The 25,773-nt window shown below is 41.8% G+C and overlaps 1 protein-coding gene and 1 long non-coding RNA gene across 4 annotated transcripts; one reads left to right on the top strand and one right to left on the bottom strand.

Moving 5' to 3' along the window:
* Positions 1 to 1,066: 1,066 nt before the first annotated feature.
* Positions 1,067 to 8,853, bottom strand: eif4h (eukaryotic translation initiation factor 4h). Of its 3 annotated transcripts, XM_076976312.1 has the most exons (8): positions 8,700 to 8,853; positions 5,666 to 5,853; positions 5,497 to 5,561; positions 5,294 to 5,387; positions 4,321 to 4,392; positions 3,650 to 3,814; positions 3,308 to 3,423; positions 1,067 to 2,220 (listed from the first exon to the last, which is right to left on the bottom strand). In XM_076976312.1, exons 1-8 carry the CDS (start codon positions 8,762 to 8,764, stop codon positions 2,215 to 2,217), a joined length of 771 nt encoding a protein of 256 aa, XP_076832427.1. In that variant the 5' UTR covers positions 8,765 to 8,853; the 3' UTR covers positions 1,067 to 2,214. The 3 variants fall into 3 exon arrangements, with proteins under 3 accessions (XP_076832427.1, XP_076832429.1, XP_076832426.1); XM_076976314.1 differs by lacking the exon at positions 4,321 to 4,392; XM_076976311.1 differs by lacking the exon at positions 1,067 to 2,220 and having other exon boundaries at positions 2,998 to 3,423.
* Positions 2,529 to 25,277, top strand: LOC143477620 (uncharacterized). The gene is made up of 5 exons (XR_013121591.1): positions 2,529 to 2,612; positions 23,942 to 24,066; positions 24,203 to 24,343; positions 24,520 to 24,544; positions 24,656 to 25,277. It is a non-coding gene; the product is annotated as an uncharacterized LOC143477620 (long non-coding RNA).
* The last annotated feature ends 496 nt before the right edge of the window (positions 25,278 to 25,773 follow it).

Raw genomic sequence — 25,773 nt, 5'->3', positions numbered from 1 at the left:
ATCGATAGATCGCGATATAATACTTAATTTATAAGTATTATAATAAGATATTATAATATCTTATTATAATAAGATAATGATGTCTTATTATAAGATGTGATAATAAGACCAATGTAAGATCAATCCAAATGGAACAGACGCATTTCTGATGTTACGACCTTTTCCAGACGTATTGGAGACGTATATGCCTATGTCCTATCAGGGTATAGTCATTATGGCTTTTAGAAGAATGGGGTTTTTGGGGAGGTGGGCTAGTGCACTATATACTCCTGTGGTGCCACCTAAGCGTTTGTCCTTAATGGCTTTTTTCCCCTACATTACTTTTACAATTTAAGTAGTTGTGAAAGCAGTACTTTTAACACTTTTACTTGAGTAAAAAGCTCGAGTTGTTACTCTCACTTCTACAGAAGTGCTTTTAAACCCTAGTATCAATACTTCTACCTGAGTAATGAATGTGAATACTTCTGTCGCCTTTGGTCCCTATACATCAGATACGGACCACATAAAAAGGCTTAAAATTCATTTGAAGGGGATGCATGTGTAGAACTGATTGGTCTGTACATTAGTGCTTCTCCTGTCTTGAAAGTCCAGTGCAAGGGCACTTTCTGCTTTTTGAGTGCATGCTGTGCTGACTGAGACCTACACAAGTTGAGTGCTTTGGCAGGTGGTTATAGCAAATTAGCTGCAACAAATGTTAGATGTAGCGAGCAATAATCCACAATACAAAAGTACTTAAGAGCTGCAGTGAACTGCTGTGGCAGGGACTCCCGTGGTATCCCTGCGTTACGGCGAGTGCTAGAACACACGTAAACTTTGCGTCCAGCCTCCAACACGGTTCATCGCGAGCAAATCCATGAGCTGTATGGCAGTACACGAAGCACACCAAACACCACTGTGAACCCGATATAAGAGCACCGTACATCAGGCTAGACATCATCCCAGGGCCAGCGTCACAGTAAATCATCCCAGGTGTTCGTTCATGTGTGTATTTATTACTTAGACACAAGCCTCTCCTTCCTTTATTATCCACACCTTTCCCACGTGGACACATTCATATGAAACACCGTAAGATGAGATCTTTTATTGCCATAAACAGTGTAGGAAAATGAAAAGAACAAAACAATAAAAACAGCCAATCATTCTATAGTACAGTAAGAAAAGGCCCTACTTTCCATTTCATGTTCAGTAAAATAAAATGGTTGCAACACATGGATATCCAAAGAGAAATCTATACTCGATCTAAGAGTAGACGACTAGAGCCTGATATCACCTTGACCGGAACTGTGCGGGTGATTTTTGTTCAATAAGCTTCCTATGTCAAAGCAGTACTACTGACCGTATATTCAGTTTACATTTTTTCTTTTTTTTTTTCCTTTTTTCTTTTTTGATTAAACACATTTACTATCAAGCTGTGGAAGTTGACTGTTGCCTGACTGAGACTGTAGCTGATCATGTTCAAATCTAGCATGCGTTCATCTCACTCTTCAAAACAAACGGACTGCACCACACATTATTGCAGAAAGCATCGCTTAACTGGATTAAACAGACTTGGTCAAAACAAACAAACCAAAAAGAAACAACCAGTAATAATAATAATAATAATAAAAAAAAACAATCTTTCAAAATGGTTATGCCAGGATTATGTATAAAACAAATGAACATTCAGATCTTTTTGCCATTTAAACCATTTAATGTTTAAGACAGTGGACAGTGAAGGCTGGAAAGGTTATTTCAAAAAATAGAGCAGCAATTGAAGCAAAATCTAAAAAGACACAGCGGTCTAGCACTTACTCCCGCGTGTCTAGAATTTCAAAATTTTTTAACACAAAGATGCCTTGGGAAAGGGAGAGAAAGTACACATACTGATGTCCTTACCCAAAGGCAACAGAACCAAAGTGATGTCACTGTCTTCAGAGCCGGGCTTAGGTGTGGGAACTTCGAACTTCACATTAAGGAGAAAGACGCGGTCAGGTGTAAGCCTGGGCCGCGCCCCCCTCCCTTTTTTTCAACGTGCCCCGAGTCCAGCTTCTCTTTAGCCAATCAGACGAGGCGTTTTTTGGGGGGGGAGGGGGGTGTGAGCGTGCAGAGGGGCACAGGCTTGGCACCTTGCCACTCTGGCTGCGTTTCTTTGAGAGATGTCTTTGAAAGATTTTAGGTGTACAAAGCCCGTAGATCCAGTCTAGCCTTCCACAATAATGCAGCCACACAGCTATATCAATTCTTAGAGAACGGAAAAACAAAAGAGAGAACACAATGGTTAGATGAGGGCCTGTGTCACAGAGGCTGAAATGCAACACTTAACATTCCACACATGAACAAAGTGACCAAACGGAATTCGGTAAATTGCGGTAGACTAATAAACGCTGCTGTCACTTCTATTACATGATACATTTTACATTTCACACGGCCCCAGAACCGAACGCTGCCTGTACAAGTTTTTGCTACCGCTGCTCTGATGCGTCAACTTGTTGTTTGACACGATCAGTGTGCATGTGATCTGGTGCGCATGTAAATATGGTTCTGCTCAAACAGGACGGATCTCCAGAACCACTCCGAGGGCTGGTGCATGGACCAAGCAGGGCTCGAGACACCATTAAACAGAAATGCAGGGGGTAAGGAGATCTCCTCCGACACTAAAAATCTGTCTCCACTGCAATAATGAATATGGATTAAGTGGAAGAGGCACAAGCCGAATGCACCTGGCCTCCTGTATGCAGAGAGGTTGTACCAGAGTGAATTTACAAACCCGCATCATTATCATCGCACAGTAATGGGGTGCAAAAATCAGACAAGTGTCTACATATTACTAAGAAAACAATTAAATAAAAACAAAAAATCCTCAAAAATCTTAGAACAGTTTGGATTCCATTTAAACCTTTTTTTCGTATCACAAAGAGTGTGAATGAGCCTTCCCCCTGACGAAAACTACAGAACAGAGCAGGCACTATTTACAGGGAAGCAGAGGTGGACATAAAAACCATTTCAGTTTGACATGCATTCACGAGCTGCTCGTTTGTGTATGCGTTGTGTATGTGCAAGTGTGTCATGAAGGTGTATTTCTTTTTTTTTCTTCTCCTTTATAAATGTTTTATTTTTGCCTTCTTGAATAAATATATTCACTCAAATTGGACTCGGAAGGAGGGACTCCATCTCTAACTAGTAGGAGAGATGGCCAAGTCTTATCATGGTTTTTTTTTGTCGTCTTGTCCGGGTCCCGCATCCCCCCACCCCCATCCCTCCCTCCGTTCGGCCATCTCAGCACACTGAGGGAGGCTGCAGTCTCTTAGTGTTTGTCTTTGGATATTACCTCCTCCCTGGGTTTGGCACCCCCAAAGATGGCCGAGTTGGGATTGGCCACTTGGTTTAGAGGTTCGGAGACTGTACGAGGCTTCAGCTGTAGTCGTGGTCTCTGCGCTCTTTCCTCTGAGGAGAAAAGACAGGAACAGCGGCCTGAGCTCAAGACTCTACAAAGCAGCCAGCTTCCCCCAAAACGTCGCCATTAATACTACAAATTATGGCTGCCGTTGTAATTATTAGTAGGAATATTACAAGTAGAAGTCTATTTGACTATCTGAACATTCAATACATTCGCAGGTGAGCTTTTAATAAAGTCTGAGTCAAGTCCAAAAAGAATGTAAAGTTATGACACCATCAGAGGGTTCTCTGAAGTCCGTCTGGCCTCCACGTGGAGGTCCGTCCCTATAGCGACCCATTCCTGCACCACCACCTCCAGCACCAGCGCCACCACCCCTTCTGTCGCCGGGACGACTGCCTCCTCGACTCCTCCCACCCATGAAGTCATCATCTCTAAAGCCTGAGATTGAGAGAGAGAGAGAAAACAATACCCCACAAAAAAACAAACAAACACAAAAATTACAGATGTTAATTACTGCACATTGACTTTCTCCCAAAATAGTGGAAGTTGCATCAAAATTCTGATTTAAGGTAGGAGGCATTTAACATATACACAATACTCAAAAGCAGGTAGGAGCTCGGGATCTTTGATCAGTATTTTAGACAAACTCCTAACGGGTTCAGACTCCTGGAAGAATACAACTGATGGCAATGAGATGGCGTTTATGAAATCATGAAGATGGCAAAAAAACACAAATCTATGGGAAGGGAAAGAAGAAGAAAAAAAAACTCTAGTGTTCATACATCACATTATGTAATCCAAAGTCCTCATGTCTCTGTGTGAGAATCGTCTAGGGCGAGTGCCTCTGAAATCTATGTGCTCATCTATCTAGACCTCCGACACCCAAGTGGGTGCTTTTCTCGACCAATCGCCTTTCTGTTTTTTTGTGGCCCCGCCCATCGCACCTCCACCAGAGTGGTCGAAGTCATCTCTGGATTCGCGTCCCCCTCCTCTGGACCCCCGCGTGCCACCGCGGCCTGAAACGGACAGGGGGGGGGGGCTCTGTTTACAAACAGGCTGTAGTCTAAGACACGGAGTGGGACAGGGTGGAGAAAGCTCCACCCACATGGCACAGTGCCACCCAGCCACGCCCTGGTTAGTCGTGCCGCTATGGAGAAAAAAGCCAGGTTGACGGACAAGGGCAGCCTTGCGAAAGCAGCCTGGTAGTTAGTGGGACCCAAAAGCCCATGCTGTCCTATTTGATTTAGCGGAAGGATATCTATTAAGAGGAAACACAGGGAAAGGAGAACAGTGGAGCAGATGAAGAAATTAAGACATGCCTACTCAAACCCAAGATCTAGCTCTAGTATGAAAACACTCCTTATGATTGTTCCAAAAGAACCGTTTCTACCAAATATCTGGAAAAGGTCACCTAAAAATGGGTACTTAAAAAGGTAATTAATGTATATACTAAAGTGGAAGAATTTGAATTATACAGAAGACAATGCAGTTGCCAATTTACCTTTGCAATTAATATGCCAATCTAAAATATCCTGTGTTGAACCCATTTGATCCTGATGGGCTGAGACTGCACCTACTCTAAACATAACCCAACACATTGGGGATCTAAGAGCATTCAGGGTGGTTAGAGGATTTTAAAGCAGAATACAGATGTACTCGTCTCAGGAAGCTGTTTTAATCACCTGCTTCATTCTACCTCAGAATGTTGCTACCAAATATCTTTCCAACTGCTTTATGAATTACTCCTTCATACTAAAACTTGGATTTGAGTAGACAGAAGATGGTTGAAAGCAGTTCCAAGTAAAACCAAAAAGAAATTAATAAAATGTACATGGCACAAATATGAAGAGTATACAGATTAAATAAAAATGTCATGGCGATGAGGAGTGCTCGTCCATCTCCGGGCGAGACCACTACCTCTGTCGTCTTTTCGGAAGCCAAATCCACCACCACCTCGTTCTTGCCTCCGCCCCTCTGCGATGTCCACCCTCAACGATCGCTCCCCAAGAAGCTGTAGCAAAGAGGTGTGTGTCAAAGATGTGCCCATGTCATTACTGGGACACAATGTTAATAGCGCCAAGTTAATGAATAAATGAAGATATGAAACACAGGCTACTCACAGCGCCATCATATGTCAAAGCCTCTTTTAGAGATTCCAAGTCATCAAACTCTACATAACAGAAGCCTGGACCAAAACAAACAAACAAAAAAAGAAAAGACAAGCTCATTTATAAACATGATTAACAATTTATTATTAAATGTCAAATAACCTTTCCCTTTCCAACGTACCCTTGAACTTGTCTGTCTCTTTGTCTCTTACTAGTCGCACACTCCTAACACTGAGGTCTTTGAAAATGGCATCTATGTCTCCTTGGACTGTGTTGAAGGGCAGGTTCCCCACGTACGCCGTGTAAGGGGGCTCTGTGGGCAACTCCTTCTGCCTGCGGGGTCCGCCCGCACCGCCTCCACCTCGGGGTCTGCTGGGCAAAAACACAAGCGATCAGCGAGCGTCCCTGCGCAGAACTTCCCTCTCAATCCGACGTGTGTGATTTAAGGACAAAAAAAATTAAAATTCATCGCACCCATACATTACATGCTTGTTTAAATCAAGGTTTTGCGGAATCGGTTTTGGTCGGGAGGACTGACATGTCGAGGTTGGAACCCACAAGCACTCTAGGAGCCGTAACACAACATGCATAACTGAGTCACTGAAAGTTCTGGTCCAATATCTGGACTCCAGACAAGGAGGGGAGTGTAGCCGGTCTCGGTGTCCGTGTGTCCCTGTGATTATTTTACTGTGGCATCTAGTGATCAAAAATAAACAGCAGCTCCTGCACGGCTTCATTAATTTCAGGTGAAATTTAATTGTCTCATTATAAATATAGCATGCAAACCATTTTCAACAATGCTGGCAATCTTCAGATGGGCTGCAAACTGCACCCTGGACAGCCCTGGTCTAGTCTAATTCAGTGCAGAAGCAGGTGGATTTGGCCTGTGCATAGCGCAGGTTGGAGAACATCTTCTCCTGGATCTCACTGTGCGCTTATGTGGTTGCTCCTGTCACAATGGAGAACGCTTCCCACCCAAACAAGCAACTCAGGAAGCCCCTCAGGTGTTCCAGCATAAACACAGTTCTGGCAAGGTATCTTTTTCGGCAGAAGAAAGAACACAAGATGCTGGTACAAAACCAGACTTCCCACAGCAGTTTGTCAGTGAGGCTTTTCCTGTGCCTTTCAGAGCAGATGCCGTCCCTGTCTCGTTTGAGCTGTCGCTGTTATTAAGATAAGGAACTCTCCTCGCCTCAGGCAAGCTGAATCACAGGAGCACAAGAACATTAAGCATGCAAACGTGTCCCCATGCAAATATCAGAACTTTAATTTTCTTTATTTGGTAATTAACATTCACACATAACCCGTTTATACATTTTTGATAACTTATTTGATATATTCATACATTATTTGAAGTGCAAGGAATTTAAGGTTTCAGTGTTTGCACCTGACAGATTTGGCTTCTGATCACAAGGCCCCCCCCCCCCCCTTTCCACATTTAAAGACATTTATTACTCCCATCACAGTGTAATGAATGCATCAACTATATGGTGTTACTATTATGCTAATTAAAGAACAATAAAATGTCAAAAAAATTTATTAGCACTTATGGCATTTTACATTGACTATATCCTAGTATATATTAATGCTAAAAGATAAAAAACAAAAAACAAAGCTTAAATCAGCTTAGCAATAATGCAATAATGCTTTGCAATAGGTGCAAAGCCTGGGACAAACATTAAAAGGCAACGACCTAAAACACATGGCAGACAAAAATCTATTGTAATTTATTTATTTTGTTGTGATTCTTCTTTGTTGACAGTAACTGGACGACTTGGTGCTCTAGTGCTTTGCCCACATACCCAAACACAATAATCCATGCTCTTAATTTGCCAGGGTGAAGAGTAATAAGTCTATTGTTCAAGACAATTAAGACAAATGCTCGAGGCAAACTGCTAAATAGAAGCCATAATAGTGATTTCAACGAATCACGGCTTACGTGTGCATGCTGGTATACACCGTGACTAAGGAACACTGGTGAAGGTACAGAAAGCCAGGCTGAATCAGTTGTTTGGGGGGGGGGGGGGGGGTTCTGCTGTGCTTTTTAAAGCAAATATCTCCTGTACCAGAAAGAGCGAAACGCATTTAGACGTAGAAGACCCTTCCAAGAACATACTTCCCACAAATGTGTCTTGATTTATAACACAAACCAGAGGAGATGTGAAACCACCGTTAAAGGAGTCACATAAAGAGCAAGTAGGGAAAGAAAATGGACCGAACATTTGAATTCTGCTTGTGCAGAGTTGGTGCAACTGGTAATATGATGAAAAATCAAACACAGCGATGCGAATGAGGTCCAGTGGAGATAGATAGTCCAGACAGTCCAACGGAGTCTTAGTAAATGTTTCTGTGGGGGACACCGAAGAACTGACAGGAACACATACTGACATCTGGCTCACGTCTACATATGACAAGCGCATATTTTTTTATTTTTAGAGTAGTCGCCGCATGTCATTATCCTTTAAAAACATACGACACGTGATCGAGAGGTCGTTTCCACAAATGTTAAAAGACGACGCCGGCTGCCAGGCTTGTTGATCCACATCACGGCAAATCGCGCACTTCTCCGCACTGAAAGACCCCCGAGCGGCGTCCGCGCGGCTGGAGTGAGCGGCGAGCGCGTGAGCGGCGCGAGCGCCACGGGGCCGAGTCGCGCGGCCCAACTGCGTCCCGCGCGCGCAGCCCGGGCACAACCCTCACTGCAGCTGCAGCCGAGCGGCCGCGACCAGCCGTCACGTAGCCACGTCCCAAACTGCAGGCGCTGGATTAAACCCATCGCGTCCCATATCGCCCCACGGGGCATCACAACTTGCCCTCCATGTGGTTATTACACCCCCCCCCCCCCCGTGACTACCTGGCGCCAACCGCCCCGCTGGCACCAACCACACCACTGATCCCAGGAACAGATTGTTGTTTTTTTTTAATGTTCTGGCATCATTGGGTCGCTATAACGAGAAGTGCGTGGTGGAAGGCGATCCGGAGATCCCCACGCACATCTGGACCCGATGCCACTCCCCGCGCTTGCGTCGTGGTAATAATCGGCGTCCCATTCATCATACTGGGACCGTGCAGCTACCGAGCCCGTCCGTGCACGCTGGGCCTCCCCTCGCTTCAACTCCTACAACCTCCCACCAAACACTGACGCTTCGGCCGTGCTTTCTGGAAACGCATGCAAAAAGCATCAACTCCTGTTCTTTCCACTGGTATTTTCTTACCCTCTTCCGCCGCCAAAACTACCATAAGCCCGATCCCGGTCATCGTAGCTATCGTAATCCGCCATTGCCGTGTTTGCTGTCCAAAGAAAGCAGTCTGGTAGATCAGGACCTTCAATATACTACCGTGAGTTTTAGGTGCCCGGAGATGCCTGACAAAAATCACACACAACTGCGTTTGACAACAAATGTCACTTCAACGCCGTATTCAAAAGCAAAATAATGAAGCGAGCCATTTTAAGTTAATTTGTAAAGTATCACTGAAAAATCTTACACGAAGTGGAATGTGTACAGCATTTAATTAAGGCAAAACCCAGGGAACATTATGGAAAGTCGTTAGCAAAAGCAAATACCGGCTAGCACAAAATCTGTAAAGAGACGTATATATGACGGCATAATAGGATCGTCACACAAACCCGCCCTGACGTCATTAGTGTACATCTACAACAATTATATTTCACTCATTTCATTAGACAAAATTACAAAAAAATTGCATTTTAATTATATTAAATATAATAGTATATTTTGGCCATGTGCCAAAATATACAACTATGTATTTTGTTAGATATTTTCTAATGACCTTGCAGTTATAAAACCATAATTTTATCAGCAGACCAGAAGCTTGGAAATGGCTGCTAAGATCTAGTGTTAATGGGCAGGACTCAGCTGCTGTCAGACTCGTTTCATTGTTTGAAACTGAAATATTATGCAGATGAGAAGATCTGTATTAGGAATTCAGTTGTATTCAAATATAGTAGACATACATCTGAGAACATAGATTAGGAGAGAAGCAACCAGATGTAAAGAGTTCCCTCATTAAAAAGTCTAAACTTAAAAAGTAATGGTTATGAATTAGGTCATAAACACCTTAATAACTGTAACTAATAAGTGATATATAGCACATGCATTAAAATAGCAACTGACTTGTTGCTTGCCATATGAACTAGTCAGCTCCTTCATCTACTAGTAACCCATATATTTTATTGGTTACCTAACTTACTTAGCCTTGTCCATCAGTCACCATTACGTCTGATCAGATATATGTTAGCTCAGTGGTGGAAGTTTCATTTCAACATTTGCCACATTCAGTAAGCTTTATCCTTCCGAATTAAGGGTCTAGGGATATGTGTACCCCATTGCTTGCCTAGTGGAGTTTGCCTATAAACATGTGTGCTGCCTTACACACCGGTTTGTTGGCATTCATGAATGTTTGCCTGCACACTGACAGTCTTTCTGACTGACAGGCTGCCTACACTACAAACTACAAAGTTGTGAGACAGATCACTCAGTTTCAGTCACTGCAAAGGAGGGATCAGCTCATGTAGACCAGGGATGTTAGGACAGCAGTCATTGATACATATCACAGTTGTCTGGATGACCATGCTGATGAAAGGCTTTTCAACTTTCTACCTGAAAAACAAAACATTTCCTCATCTTTTCATTGCCTAATGCTGACAGCAGAAAAGCTACAGACGCTCATCTCCTCCAGAAACATTAGTAAGCTTTCCAAGGATCTTGTAGACCAAATTCATTGACGCTTGGAGAAAAATCTGAATCCTCAGGTCAAAAAACGAACTGCAAGGAGAAGTTTTCTGACACTATTCTATATTCTATTTATGATACTGAAAGAGAAAAACATGAACAAATCTGACGCTTATCAGCTTCCGTATGACTTTGCGCAAGAATCTGTGAAGCTTCTACTGCTCTTTACAATTCATAGAGGAAATGTCAGAGAATACTGATGTGTTTCCTGGCCTTCTGATACACATAGGGGCTTGTGATGGTCAACATATGGACTGGTTTACTGTACTCACTGTGCAACTGTTAATCAAAATACAAAATCAGCATCTTAGCAGCTCTCCTGAGATATCATACAAAGAACTTATCAGTCAGTTCCTGCCCATATTATCCACCGATTCTGATCCTGATGGTATAGAGACCTATACACAAAATATAAAACGCATCAGATCTATGAAACAGTTTACAAGAATCTTGTAGAAGAAGATGCAAGCATGAACATTTCCAAAGCTAGTTAATCATCTACTGAGCCTGCTCTGGACAATCAGGACAATATCATGAAAGCTGATAAGGGGAGGTTGCATCTCCCATTGTATTTATCAGAACAACAATAAAACAATAAAACTTGAACTCTATTATGTAAATTCTAAAAATAATTACCACGTTCCACTGTGTACTGTAAGGGTGATGAACCTGCATAGGAAAGAATGGCGGTGTGTTTTGCATTCCTAGACAGTAGAGTATAATTTCGGAGGCATACATGTCTCAAGTCACATCTGGCTAAATAACTTACTCCACAACTGCATTCTGTACTTCTTGATTGGCAGACCCTGAACTGTCAAACTAAATGACTCCACTTCTTCTACACTCATTGTGAACAGCAGATCCCTCCAGGGCGGTGTTGTGGGCCCCCTGTTGTTCGGTGAGTTCACCCACAACTCTACCTCCCAGCATGACTCAAATTACAACACCAAACGTGATGGCACTACAGTCAGTGGGGCGATTGCTGATGATGAACATGCCAGGGGTTGGGGATGTCATGTGTTTTCTAATCATTGAGGGGACTGAAGTGGAACAAGTGAGCAAGTTTAAATTCCACTCAATACACATCAGTGAAGAACCACGCTGCAGTTCCTGAGGAGAAGGAAGTCGGTCTGTCCCTCTGGATTCAACAGGTGAACTGTGGACAGCAACATGGCAGTCTGCATCCCGGCATGGCAGCTCCACCCTCACAGACTGGCAGTCTGCATCACGGCATGGCAGCTCCACCCTCACAGACTGGCAGTCTGCATCCCGGCATGGCAGCTCCACCCTCACAGACTGGCAGTCTGCATCACGGCATGGCAGCTCCACCCTCACAGACTGGCAGTCTGCATCCCGGCATGGCAGTTCCACCCTCACAGACTGGCAGTCTGCATCACGGCATGGCAGCTCGACCCTCACAGACTGGCAATCTGCATCACGGCATGGCAGCTCCACCCTCACAGACTGGCAGTCTGCATCATGGCATGGCAGTTCCACCCTCACAGACTGGCAGTCTGCATCATGGCATGGCAGCTCCACCCTCACAGACTGGCTGGCAGTCTGCATCATGGCATGGCAGCTCCACCCTCACAGACTGGCAGTCTGCATCATGGCATGGCAGCTTCACCCTCACAGATTGACAGTCTGCATCATGGCATGGCAGCTCCACCCTCACAAACTGGCAGTCTGCATCATGGCATGGCAGCTCCACCCTCACAGACTCGCAGTCTGCATCATGGCATGGCAGCTCCACCCTCACAAACTGGCAGTCTGCATCATGGCATGGCAGCTCCACCCTCACAGACTGCATGACCATACAGCACATGGTTAAAACAATGCAGCTCATTGCTGTGACTTTACTTTCAATCACCAAGATGACAACTTTAAGAGACTGTGCTATGCTATGGTCTGCAATTTATTTGGTATTTCTTGTTTGCTAATGGTATATGTCTTGTTATTGTATTTTACATTAAATATTATATTTTAAATGACACAATACAAATGTACACTTTTCAGCAATATTTATTTAAAGTCCTTGCACATATATGGTATTTACTTTTTAAGAATATGACATTGAAAATCATTAACTGGTGTATAAAACTCCTACATTGTATGCAGAAACTCTCTCTTTCTCTGTCTTAATACAAAACACAACAAAATTGGTTACCTAAATTCAAATACAAAAAGTTGCAAACACTAACATGAGCTTCTACATGTAAAACTGCAGGACCATCTTGCCATGATTAGCATATTCATTTTGAGAGAATATTACAATATGTGTGCAGTGCATCATAAAAATATCTGCAGTACTGACTTTGCCATTGACTTGATTTTCCTTGTTATTTTATTCCATGCTTGGAGATTCTGAGACAGTCCTGCAGTAATAGTAACTAATGACATGCAGTACAACATAATGTCCACCAGGGGGAGAAATAACACTGCTGATAGAACTACAACGACCAGACAGTGATGTGCATGTAGGCTTTACTCTTACACCTCTTTTTAAATAGCACGAATACTGCTGTAACGGACTCGATGAATTTAATTTGTTTATTTGTTTACTTCCCGTGTTGAAATATTTACACTGTATGCTTGAAACATTCATGTCAATTATATTTATATTATATTTGAATATTTATATTTATATATATAAAAAAAATTGGCGCTCACTTTAAACAATTTAATCCCTATCTATTTCTCATTGGTTAATTAGTTGTCATAGTTACCACAATACATTGTTGTAGTTGCAGACTAAGGTATCCATAAAGTGCTAATTAACAACGTTGATACCGTTGTACCACACCTAAAATTAGTGTAACATCACAAAATGTGTCACATTTCGTCTGTGTTTTTTAAATTATTTTTAAAAATCAAATTGCACCAATGGACCATTACAGGAACCAGGTCAGCGTTTTATTCCCTGCAGTCATGCTGTGATCTTGCTAAACACTGAAGCCTGCACCTTCTGAACGGGTGTTGCTTGATCAGAATGGCGATACCACCCACATGTGGTACGAGAGAATTGTCATACCTTTGATTAAAGTGTTGCTGGAGCAATTGACAGAGTGAAAACATTTGATTAGAGATCTGTTAAAAACCAAGAAAGCATTTCTTTTCCTTTACTATATGTCATACATCTTCACTGGATGGAGATGGTGTTCTGCAGAGGAATATGGGTTTAAACACTTAAACCAGCATGCTACAAGTATCCAGCCTGCAGGCCTGAAGGCTAATGCTTCAAAGACTGCGAATGAATGTTGCCATTGTGGGGCCGCATTAAGATAATTAGTACATGCAAATTATGATAATTTTCAAACCAAACCATATTTCAGGCCTTTTCACGTTTAGAGATTTATTCCCTGGAAGTGTTGTAGTCTGCGTTTTCTTCTGGTGGTGAAACAAAAGGGTTTTGAATCACAGAAGCAAATTATTGTGTTAAAATGTTCATATATTTCACTCTAATTACATTTTGTAGGAAATGAATGGCAGTTTGCTGGGCAATTTATATTTTAGTATTATGACTTTACATACAGATTTATACTCTTTCTTATCCTCATTATAGTACAGGCATCCTCATTTTAGTACAGACATCCTCATTAAAAGCATGTACTCATGTCAGCTGGTCACAGTGAAATTTTGAATTGATTTTACTTTTGATTGATTTTGGATAGTAACTATAAACAACTTAGGAGAAGAATTCAATAGTCACTGCTATCACCATGTTACCTAAGGCAAACGTAGCTTAAATCTGCCCACTGTCTTAATAATCAGTTATATTTATCAAACCCATAGCTATTTGTATGTGTTTTCAAAATCAACACACTCAAAATGTTTATCTTTACATTCATGGACTGGGATTACATTTATTACAGTTCATTCCCTTATGATTTCAATTCAGGTTATGAAAGACTAATAAGAAAACATCTAACTGCCTATATGTAACAATAGACTCCATCTTCGTATGTGTAGACAGGCCTTCTACTCAGCCATATTTTTAGATGGCAACACTAAGAAAAACAGAACTCTGCTTATAATCCATTACACCCCTTCCAATATATCAACAAAATGCACTGCACGTACTATGGAATGGATGCTCTAACCACCAGCTATGCATTACATATAACCTTAGCCTATATTGCCCATGCAATTTTACTGGAAATATAAGTAAAATGACAGGAATTTGAATAAGAGAGAAGAGAGACTGCAATGCTAGCTGTTGTACTAGAATAGGAGTGGTCAGCTGCCGTGAGGGTGATGGAACCATGGGTGATGAAACCTTGTCGGAGTTCCGAGCTGCTCATTAGCATGTGCTGGGGCCGGCTGATTGATCCAGGCCGGGCCAGGACAGTGTGGAGAGGCTTGTGCATCATTTGAATATCCATGATTGATGAGAGGATTTTAAATGGCAAAGGCAACGGGAGAAGGCTTTAAAAAGGATGTGCTTCAGTTGTTTGTGAACAGATTGGAGTAGTATGGGGTTCTTAAATCAATAACCCCGAGGACTGTATGTGGGACGTGAATGACATTGGAAAGGACGTAGAGACGTTATGAGGATGATGGTCATTTTAATTTTTCGAACATGACTGGAATGACTATCAGAGCTCTTAAAATGTATTAGCATTACTTACCATCACTGGTTATGGCCCAAAATTGTTATATAAAAAACACAGGAAATTTCCTCCCACTGTTTACTGTATGTTATTTACACCTCTTGTTATGCTTCATGTTGTCTCTTAAATGCGTGACATATGCATTATGTTGATTAGCGCTGTGTGCAGTCTGTCTTGCGATAGGTATGTCTTGCATTATAGGTACTGTCATGCGTTAGGTACTGTCTTGCATTAGATACTGTCTTGCATTAGGTACTATAGTTAAATTAGTATTTTTTTACTTGTGTCCTCAAGTTCTCAAAATGAAATGCTTATGGTTTTCATCTACCAGCCAGTCGGACAGATGAAAAATTACGCAAATACGTTTGGGTGCATAGAACATTTATGAATGTACTGAATGCTGACAGAATTACTTTTGACACCCTCTAGTTCACATACAGTAATTACTGCATACAAAAACGTGAATGGTGCTTTCTAGTTTGCTTCTCATTCTGAAATAAGATTTAAACTGTTAAGTCAGTTTTGAAGGCCCACATAACAACAGATGTTATTACTTCACTCAACTCATCAGGCAATTACCAAGCTCTTCATTATTTGATATGAATACTCTAAATCAGAAAACCTGTGGTCCTGCATTCATTCAACCTAACTGTGTTTACTCATTCATTTTTGGGCATGAGCAACATCCTGAAACACTGAAAAAATACTGTAAACCAGTGATATCACCTGTTAATGTAGAGGCAAACTAGGGATATTTGTAAAGGACTTCAGCTTTTAACATTCGGAGTCCCACCACTCCACATGCACTGAAACAATTACATTTTTGCACAAGGCTGTACTGCACATCACCATTTAGTGCAATACTACACAGTCTTTTCTTTCTTGTCTTGCATAATAGTCTTTGTATCTGAAGTGTCTGTTATTAAGCTCTCAGACTGAGGACATGGTACTGTTCTCGAAGGCAGGACACACACTCGACCAATGGCTTCTTCATGAACATTTGATGCCACTGATTGTGAGAATGTAGTTTTTCTGAAGATCTTCTGCGGAAGCTCATTTCTTTTTGCTGTACTTTAATAAAAAGAAAGTGCACACATTCCAAAACTTTGCCGTCTTTCTTTGCAACAGCTCTGTGTGGTGCAGTGATTCGAACTAAATGTCATGGGCTCATGCTTTTTATAGCCGCTTTATATAGTCACGACAGTGAATTTTTCTTTGCGATTTTTTTTTAGGATGATCACACTACTGTGTGGATGTTACCTTAGGATGGCTAATAGATAACCTATCCATGTAAATATATATCTTTTTACTATCAAAAAATGTACAAGCAAATGCTAGCTAAGGCACTTGGACTAGCGGGGAGCCTTTATGCCTGTATAGTTCTCCACCAGGAGGCTTCCTTTCTCCTCCTGTTTCTAAAACTGCCTTTCTATATTTGTAGCTGGCGTGATCTGCTTCAGCACATTTTGTAGCCTTTCTTTCTATCCTCTTTTACACATTTTATCGGTTCTCCACTAGTTACTGTCAATCTCTAGTCCTGAGGATCCTTGAGGTGATAGACACGCATATCCCATTATTCTGTCTGTTCCTTGGCAATATTTTCACAATTGCTTCTCTGATCTGATTCATCAGATCTGATGTAGCTGTGGTTCCACCCAGAGTAACTGCTCTAACTGTGGCTCAGGGTCTATTTGTGTGAGCTTCCAGAGGGAAAAAAGTCATGCAGACTGTTTCTTTCCATTCCTGTTGCCTTTCTTCGTCTCGTAAATGAAGTTGCACCTGAAGCGAACTTTCATTTTGTTTCAAGCAATAATCCAATAACAGTTGAAAAGTGAGAACACACTTTCTTTCTTCTACTCCTACTTATATTCAGACAGTTATGTCTCTTTAGATGCCTTATATCAATACTTAAAAAAATGTGAGTGTGTTTTGGTTGCGGGTGACCAACCAAATATGCTCAATGTGGTCAATAATGTGGGTGTGGCCAATCATCATCTTCACTACAGGAAACACTGAGATGGTTGGAGGTGGTCTGGTCCCGTATGACTGCACTGTACACTACACATTTTTTGTGTCTCTATTCACCTGTATTTTGAGACTCAGCATTTGTCTCAGCCATGCTAGCCATGCTAACTCTCCCCACAGACGTAGCTGAGGGGAGCTATCTTTTTTTCTGAAGGGGAGCAGCCATTTTCTGTCTTCAGCTAGGGAGAACTGTGGCGCTTCCTGTGCCAGCCAGCAGAGAGATGTAATTATATGATAATGCAACTGAAAGCATTGAAGCCCCTTATCAGGGCACTGTATATTTAATATGATCCTTGGCTTGCTGTATATGTGTCTGTAAATCATACAAAATGTCAGGGCAAAAAGCCCTTAATTGGATAAAGGGAGGTAGAATACCAACCGCTTGTGTTTACCTGGGTGGTTCAGGGAGAGGCAAATGCAGGCTGCAAAATTCAAGAGACAAACAAATAAGCAAACAAAAGAAACAAACAAAACAGCGAAGCAAAAACATGTTGCTAGCAGGAATGGACTATAGTTCATTTAAAAACTTGACAGAGCATAATCAATAGTCTATGTATAAAAAGGGCTATGATTCCTAAATGGCAGCTTTACAAGTGTCCGTGTCCAAGCCCCCGTTGAGAATTGCCAAGGGTGACAGTATCAAGGAAAAACTCCCTAAGAGAATGAGGAACAAACCTTACGAGGAACTAAGACTCAGGGAAGGAACCCATCCTCCTCTGGCCGACACCAGTCACCATTTAGAGCATTTATTACCAGTTGAAAAGTCAAACTTTTTTTTTTGTATGTTTGAATTTACTTCTGTTCAGATTATATTGTACATTCTAAAATGTAGGTGTGGTTATTAAAAAATGTCAAATGTCAAATTATCTTTTTTTGTGGCTAAAACAAAAGGAAATAAATTGTAACCAGTTAGAATGAATACATTTGCATAATGAAAACTGTCCCATAATACCCTCATTCATTAATAGCCTACCTCCATTAGCATTTCTGGGTAATGTTTTGACGAGAGAGAGAGAGAGAGAGAGAGAGAGAGAGAGAGAGAGAGAGAGAGAGAGAGAGAGAGAGAGAGAGAGAGAGAGAGAGAGAGAGAGAGAAAGAAAGAGAGAGAGAGGGAAAGAGAGGGACAGAGAGAGAGTGAGTGAGAGAGAGAGAGAGAGAGAGAGAGAGAGAGAGAGAGAGAGAGAGAGAGAGAGAGAGAGAGAGAGAGAGAGAGAGAACTTGCTTGTCTGAGTTTCTGATGCAACCATTAACGTTCAAGAGCACACGTCACCACTGTGTTTCAGGTAAACAGTTTTACTGTTCTGGCAACCTTAAGAGCAGCGTAGCGACGGAATTACAACTGTTGATACACAAGCAACTGCACAGAAAGGACGCTGTATTCAGAAAACAGCCTATCGCCATCATTTAACAATATTGCCTAGTGTGCCATTATAGCATAAAACGAAGATGCCTGCAATCTTTTGGAAGCGTGGAACGTGCGATTATTTTTTAATTTGTCATTGATTACTCAGCCAGCTAAACGAGTTGGTCATTCTGCAACCAGTAGTCATAGTAGAAGTCCTACGCCCACGTCTATAATGCATGGCTATATAACTCACCATTGCCTCAAAAAAACAGTCTGAAATGAACACCTACAGTGTTTATATAAGGCGAGGTGGATACAAATAAACACTGTTATTTGAGCACTGGGCTGCTTTGCTTGTGTGGATAACACTCCACGGCGGACACATGCTACCTGCGTTTAAGTGTCGTGGGTTGGGAGAGCCGCTTGCGCTGCTCATGACTTCCAGGGCCCACACACGAGCAGAGGGAGCGTTAATAGAAAATAGCTCAGTGGGCAGTAGTAGTTTGGCAAGGTCGGGCATCTCCCACTCGAATCAGCTACAGCAGGAAAAGAGAGCGCTGAGTCTGAAAGCAATATAGGCAGCAATATAGGCATTGATAAGAGGCTCGGAGATCGCCGAGGCGTTCATTCTCATTACTGCTCAGTGCGGAGCCCCTGTTGGAGAGATTTCTCCAGTTGAGCAATTAGCTGTTTGACCGAGATGGAGGGACGGTCATTATATTATTGGTGAGGGGTAATTGGATTTGGCACGCACAGACACATTAGACAGCTAACAGTCCATGCTCATGCTCTGTTCTGTTTTACAAAAATTATTTTTTTTTCTGAATTAGATGGCAGCGGTATGATTTCGCCCTGATTCCCAATAACTATGTAGTAGGATATAGTGTAGCCTAGTAAATATTTAAATTATGTGCGTCCCATTGGATTTCAGATGCCACTGACCAAATCACTGAGAGGAGTGAGTGAATGTTGCATTCAGAAATGAGTTTTGTCTGTGAATGTACTCAGTCCTCTGAACCGCTCCAATTACTTTGTGTCAGCTGACAGCCACTTCACTGCACACAGGATATGACTTTCAGACGTTCAGGACAAGCCAAAATCTTCCTAAAGTTGCAAAGAATAAAACCTTCACAGCATTCTACAATTACACATTGGTATAATTTCGCAACACTTGGACAGTAGTACAAGCTAGGCGTGTATCAAGCATTTCAAAAGTGGGGGTGTTCTAGGATGTCATAGCGTGCGTAGCATATTTTAGTATCGGGGGAATATAATCGTGTTTCAGCAAAAGTCGGGGTGTTGAACCCCCTCCCCTCCTCCCTCCCGTTTGCAACTTCCCTGGTACAAGCACCTTGGCACAGGCATCAGAATTAACCTGTGTTAAATAGACATCGCATTACCCTAAGGCGGCTATATTTAATGAGTTTTAATGAGGACACACACCCATTTATACGATTCTTTATTGGTAATTCAAAGTAGTTGCACCGAAAAAAATGGTTCAAATCGCGGTCCATCACTGTTATCCTGCCCTCACCTTATTCCCATGTATAGTTTTGAACACAACGTCAAAGAAATACAAAGAAACACTTTCCTAAAACGTGTTATTCACCGTAAACTGTACAACTCCTAGGATTATCGCATAGTCTAATTAAATAGCAAATCATTTGTATTATAGTAACTTTAAGCAAAACTGCAAAACAAAAGAAAGCAAAGATCTAAAGCTCTAATACATAAATTAAATGCAAGTGGATATTTATCTATATATATCGCTATCATAATACTGCACCGTGACCAGAACAGGAATAGGCTATACTACCACTAGTAGCTGCAATTGCGCGTAAACAGTTTGGGGTAAAGGGTTTAAGCTGCTGTCATGCCAAGACACAGTGGCACGATTGGCTCCACAGCCCATCGAAATAGTTCTCAGTTAGGAGGGAATTCTTACGTGACGTAAACTTAAGTAACAATGTAGTCTAATACTGACACAGAGGATTTTGTAAAACATAAAACTAAGTAAACATGTTGAAAATGCTATAAAACGCGGTACAAGGAGGATGTCCACATGGAGAAGACCAGTTGTTTGAGTTAATCCTCATTTCAGCACTGAAATCCTTGACAGCGTCAAAGCTGCTGTACAAGATATACACGACACTCGCCATCACCGTTAACTCAGAGGGCCTTCACATTACTGCAGGTTACCTGACTAAAGGGGACTCGCAGTCATATATTACAGGTATTCCACGTGATCCACCACTGCTGTCGTCCAGGCGACCAATTCAAGCCACTTACAATTAGGCCACTCTTTGCTTTAACAGTGGTAACCTACCCACATGGGTGGTAGAAGAAAATGTATGCAATCCGTACAGATAGAAATACTATCTTGTGAACCACTATAAATCAACGCGCTTGAAGAATGCGAGCCCCCCCCCCCCCCCCCCCCCCAGGGCTCCTCCCGAAGCTGAGGAGGATTCATCAATGTTCATGCGTGTATATATATATATGCATATATATATATTAATCTGAATCCATCCGTGTAATATAATTATACGAATACGTGGTATGTATTTACAGCTTCAAATAAAGGGATTGCATTGCGTTATCGAGACACCGCGACGGATTCCAAAAAGTGCTGGTCTCGCGCCTGTCCCGTGTGTCTCGTGTTTCCTGTGGAGTCGTTCGCCGGGATGGCTGTGTCGCTGCAGTCTGCCTTGTCTGGCGTGTTTGGATCACTTTTCTGCACCGCCGAGGCTGCCCGTTTCCCAGGTCTCTCCATTATGCACTGCCTCACCACCGGTTTAGCTTTGCCTGTCTTGGGGCTGCAGTTGTCGCGTTCGTATTCCTCCTGCGCTTTCTGTATCTTGCGCTTTTTCATCTTCCTTTTGTGAAAGTGAAAGGTCGTGAGAGATACAAATATTATCCCAGTGATCATCGCGACGAGCACGAAAAGCACGACCGTGGACGAGAACGCCTGGAACAACTGATCCACTTGGTCAATGCAAGTGCCATTCGTCCGCGCAGTCCCGTTGGAAGTACAATACGGTATTGAAGGCACCGGTCTCTCGGAGGTCCTGGAACTCATTTAGCCCCTTTCTGTAGTGTATTCCAAAGAGTCGGTGAGCCGATGACAGCTGGTAGCAATTTCCACCTCCTGCGTATCTCTGACGAATCTATGTTGGAATCATTCCTCGTGCATTGAATGCTTTCAGAGTCCCTCAGGAACCACCCTAAAATAGTTCCAATAAATAACAGAGTGTAAGTGTGGTTAGAGGTAAGAAAAAAAAACAATGTAAGTTCGTACAGTCATTACAGTCGGTTGTCTAAAAACTTGACCAAATGCACCGTAGAATAAACAAATTATTGACTCGCATAGCTTAAAACCAGTAACAACAGAATATTGTAAGTAGCAGGAATTCAACCTCCGATTGGCGCAATAGTAATCTTAAAGTTTGTAGCTTCCGTGCCATATAGTAATAGTAATGTGGTAAAAAGAACCAAACCCCAAGTAGGCCAATTGTCTACATACTTTGTTAGATTTTTCTTCGGTTTATTGAATATTTTAACTTACCTATCTGAATACGGCGCAGCTGGCATACGGTTAATTGTTAACTGCGGCAACCCTTCTCAAGCATCAAGCAGTACATTAGACTTAACTGAAGTGGACGCCACAAAATACAAACGTAACTGAAGTCACCTATCCGGGAACGCTATTATTACCGACAGAGTTATTTTAATGATTGCGAAACAGTGTAATAAAAACGCACGGTTTACCTGATGCAACTGTAGGAATCCTGCTGTTCCGGAGACGAAGACCAGTCGCGGTTGCAAATCCAGAGAAAATGAACAGAATCCAGCCAATCCCCGCAGATCGCAATGACGTATCGTCTTTGATACCCGAGAAGCAACACCGTAACCAGCAACCTCATTCATGCGTATTTCTAGATATCGTCGGTCTATAACTCAAACCCACATACTGGAGCTCGGGAGCGTGGCGTACCGTACAGTCAACGTATGACTCTCCTTTGTTCTGACGCTCCGCGTTATTGAAAGCTGCACCCCCCCCCCCCCCCGTCCACTCAATTGAGACGGCGATAAGTTACTTGAGTAACGGCCAATAGGAAGAGATAACAATATAGGCTACGCAATTTAAAATGTCAGTACTACTGGATTTCGGAGTTTTTTTGTGTAGCTATCTCTACAAACGCGCGTAATGACAATGCTAGGCTCGTAAGATCTAAATGAAGATTAACTTGAGAAAAATCGTGGATGCTATGATGCAATTTAGTTATCTTTTCAATATGATTCACACAGTCGCGTGACTTCACAGTCTCTCTGAGTTTTATGAGCAATATCTGCTGATCAGAACAATTCGAAAGCAGTAGGTGCTGAAAGCTATGCTGCATGAAACGTGTGCGAAGGGAGCTGTCTAGTGCTGAATGAATAACGCATGGTCGAACAGCAACAACCGTTTAAAGGTGTAATTAAGACACATACTAGTGCTCAACACTACAATAATGACATGAAGACTTCTTGATGTGAAATGTAATGCAAGAACAATTTGGCTTTTGGAGGTCAGTTGCCTTGTTTAAAACTTAAAACTGAAAAGGCCAGATACATAGACAGTAAAACAGAATCTCTTGAACACTGGGCGACTGACTATTAGCATGAGACATTTCTGATGATCAAGTGATTGTTAGTGTAAAACAAAAAATTAAAATGATAGTTTTCTGAAAAATATACAGCCCATTCTCAGCATTTTGTTTTGTGAAACATCATAGTGGAGAAAAACTAAACAAACAAACAAACAAACAAACAAAAACTCAGTCACAATCGTAAGTTTGAGTTTTGAAAAAAAAAGTCAGTGTGATTATTCTAGATGTTCAAAAGATTGTTGCTTATGAATTATGGATCATTACTTATGTACCACAGATTATGTGTATATATCCCTTCCCATCCGACTTTGATCTGATTTCACAATCAGTTTGGTGACCGCTATCTTATGCCTTGCTTCTGTCTCCCAATCCCATCAAAGGCAAATTCTGATGTATTATAGAGCTTGCACATAATCATCATGTCCACCAGACATGCTCTCTTAAGCTCTGACATGACAAAAAACAGGCAGAGTGGTGCTTGGTTGGTGTGGAGGCCAGTGAAGAACTGCTGACCAGCCATCTGCATGGATGTGCTCCTCAATTTGCACTGTCAGTGCCTTAGCATTGATCTCACCCAGGTTAAATTTAGATCACTATCTCCTACAGTGTCATGCAATAGCTTGTCACAGGGGATACATTAATTTGCATTCATTTCTCAAATGAACCCTCTATAATGTATAGTATTGAGGCTATAATAAAATGTCATGTCTTTATGCTGTCAATGCACAGATGGGTGAGTGACTTCCAGCACCTTCCGACTTTTGTAGCATGTAGCAGACTAGCCCCAGATGTTCCAGTCCATGTCGTAATGTCCTCAAACAAGCTTATTCTTGGTCTTCACCACCCGCTGATGCCTTGTACGTCCCATCCTGCCATAACACCACCCTCAAAGTTGTCATGTGATTGTCACAACTTGTGACATTTAATGTGATTCAGCAGTTCACTTCCTGCTCCAGCCATCATGTAGGCTTCAGTTGTCAGTATTTTCACCCATGCAATTCTCAGCACTTTTCTCATATACGTTTGTGTTCAAATTCCTGGATGTTCTTCTCTTCTTGTCTCTTTAACATCCAGGCCTCCCAATCATAAGCTGCTAGACCACTGCTCTCATCATGAAGACAGTGCCCACTGACTAAATCTGTGATCATTTAACCATCGCCACCATGCCATGCCACCGTGAACTTCACATCGTGTACATGGTCTGCATAATTTGTTACTCTGCTTCCCAAATATGTCAGAACCCATTTGCTCTAGCCTTCAACTCTCTACTGTAATCTCAAGGATTGTGTCTCTGTTTGACATAACTTTTGTTCACCATATTGCCTTGCTTTGCAGCCCTTTCGGTGTGGCGTACCACGTGCTGTTGTTCTTCTGGTGACATGACTCATATGATGGACATCCACATACATGAGATTGCAGAGGGTCTTACCAAAAGGTCTGCACGAATTCTGTCAGTTTGTGACTCAACTCACAAAGGTACAGAACAGAGGTGCAGCAGGCTGGATTGCTGTTTGTTATGCAGCATTGAGTTTGTCTGTGGTTTGCTTAGGGAGTTAGGGAAGTGCATGTGTTTTTAATGCATTTTGTTTATGCACGTTGTTAGTCTTTCTTTGGGGAGTTAGCTGGTTTTCTTTGTTGTTTTGTCTTTTCAGCATTGATCAACCTGAAGACTGTCTGGTAGGTAGAACTTGTTTGTTGTCTTGTCACTTTATATATATATATATATCACATAATCCTGCATATACATAAACACCTGAAAACAACAACTTTCCATTATCTAATTTTCAGGTCTGCTTATATTTGGTCTCTGCGTTAGCCACAATCCTCCCAGCTACAGTCAGTCTCATTCTGGTCTATCACAAACAGCCTTTATGTTACAGGCCCAACCTAGACAGGGTTGGAACAATTATTCAGGGGTTTTACCTACATTTAGAATACATTCTTATTCTACATTATTCTAATGTTTTGTAGGGATATCAGTAAATATTTTCAACAGTATTATCTTTGTTGGTGGATGCAGTTAAGAGCAAATGTGCACTAATGCACAAAATGTCTACCTTGGTGTTTGATAGCAATATTAAATATAAAAGATAAGATCTATTAATCAAGTTGGTGCTTGTGTCACAATTGTGCCAGTGCTCAGTGTATAAGTGAAAGAAGGGAGCCTACTGGTTCTCATAAACTCAAGAGAGTTCATCTATATCAGTAATAGACCAGAGCTGCAAACAAAGCCTTTCCACTAATCACAGTAAATTCAGAAGCCCACTCCCACGCCCCGGTTGCCATAATGAAGCCTCCTGACAAGAAGCTGCTGTAATGAGAAAAACTAAAGACATTCTAATAGAAAATGAAGGTGCAAATCTTGCTTTTCTTGTTTATATTTGTGGAAAAGCTAACACCGTCTTGATGGGTTGCCTTGCTGACTGCCCCACAGTAAAGAAGTACCTAAACTGGGGTGGGTTTCCCGAAATGTTCGTAGCACTAAGTACTTCGTAACCTCGTATGAAACGTATGAGGTTAAGAAGTACTTAGCACTACGAACGTTTCGGGAAACCCACCCCTGGTTGTTTGCAAATTAGAAATTTACATTAGCAAACTAGAATGAACCCCTAGTCATAATGGCGATGCATGTCTTCAAATGATACATTATTATCCTGATAACAGTCATTTTTAAACTCAGTCCATGTGTCATCATTTTTTTACATTTTAATGCATGCAACAATGGATGTGACATGACTTGGAATCAAATACCACAACTGACATAAAGTATGACACATTATCAACTCTGAATGTCAAAATGGTCCTATGGAGAGTAATCAATCATGATTGATGAATCAATTATAGTTCAGCTAGAAAAAAACATTAGATTCAGTTGTCTGCACAAAATAGAACAGACTAAAGCAGGA

This window comes from Brachyhypopomus gauderio, chromosome 16 (assembly GCF_052324685.1).
Source record: "Brachyhypopomus gauderio isolate BG-103 chromosome 16, BGAUD_0.2, whole genome shotgun sequence".
Classification (NCBI taxonomy): Eukaryota; Metazoa; Chordata; class Actinopteri; order Gymnotiformes; family Hypopomidae; genus Brachyhypopomus; species Brachyhypopomus gauderio.
This window is presented reverse-complemented; position numbering and strand designations above follow the sequence as displayed.

What these genes read in the sequence shown, in the direction of transcription:
- eif4h (XM_076976311.1), bottom strand. Translation starts at nt 8,764, where the DNA reads ATGGCGGATTACGATAGCTACGATGACCGGGATCGGGCTTATGGTAGT. An exon ending in AGTTTTGGCGGCGGAAGAGG is followed by an intron (nt 5,854 to 8,699) that starts GTAAGAAAATAC and finishes TTTGCCCAGCAG; the next exon opens with ACCCCGAGGTGGAGGCGGTG. An exon ending in CTTTGACATATGATGGCGCT is followed by an intron (nt 5,388 to 5,496) that starts GTGAGTAGCCTG and finishes TCTTTGCTACAG; the next exon opens with CTTCTTGGGGAGCGATCGTT.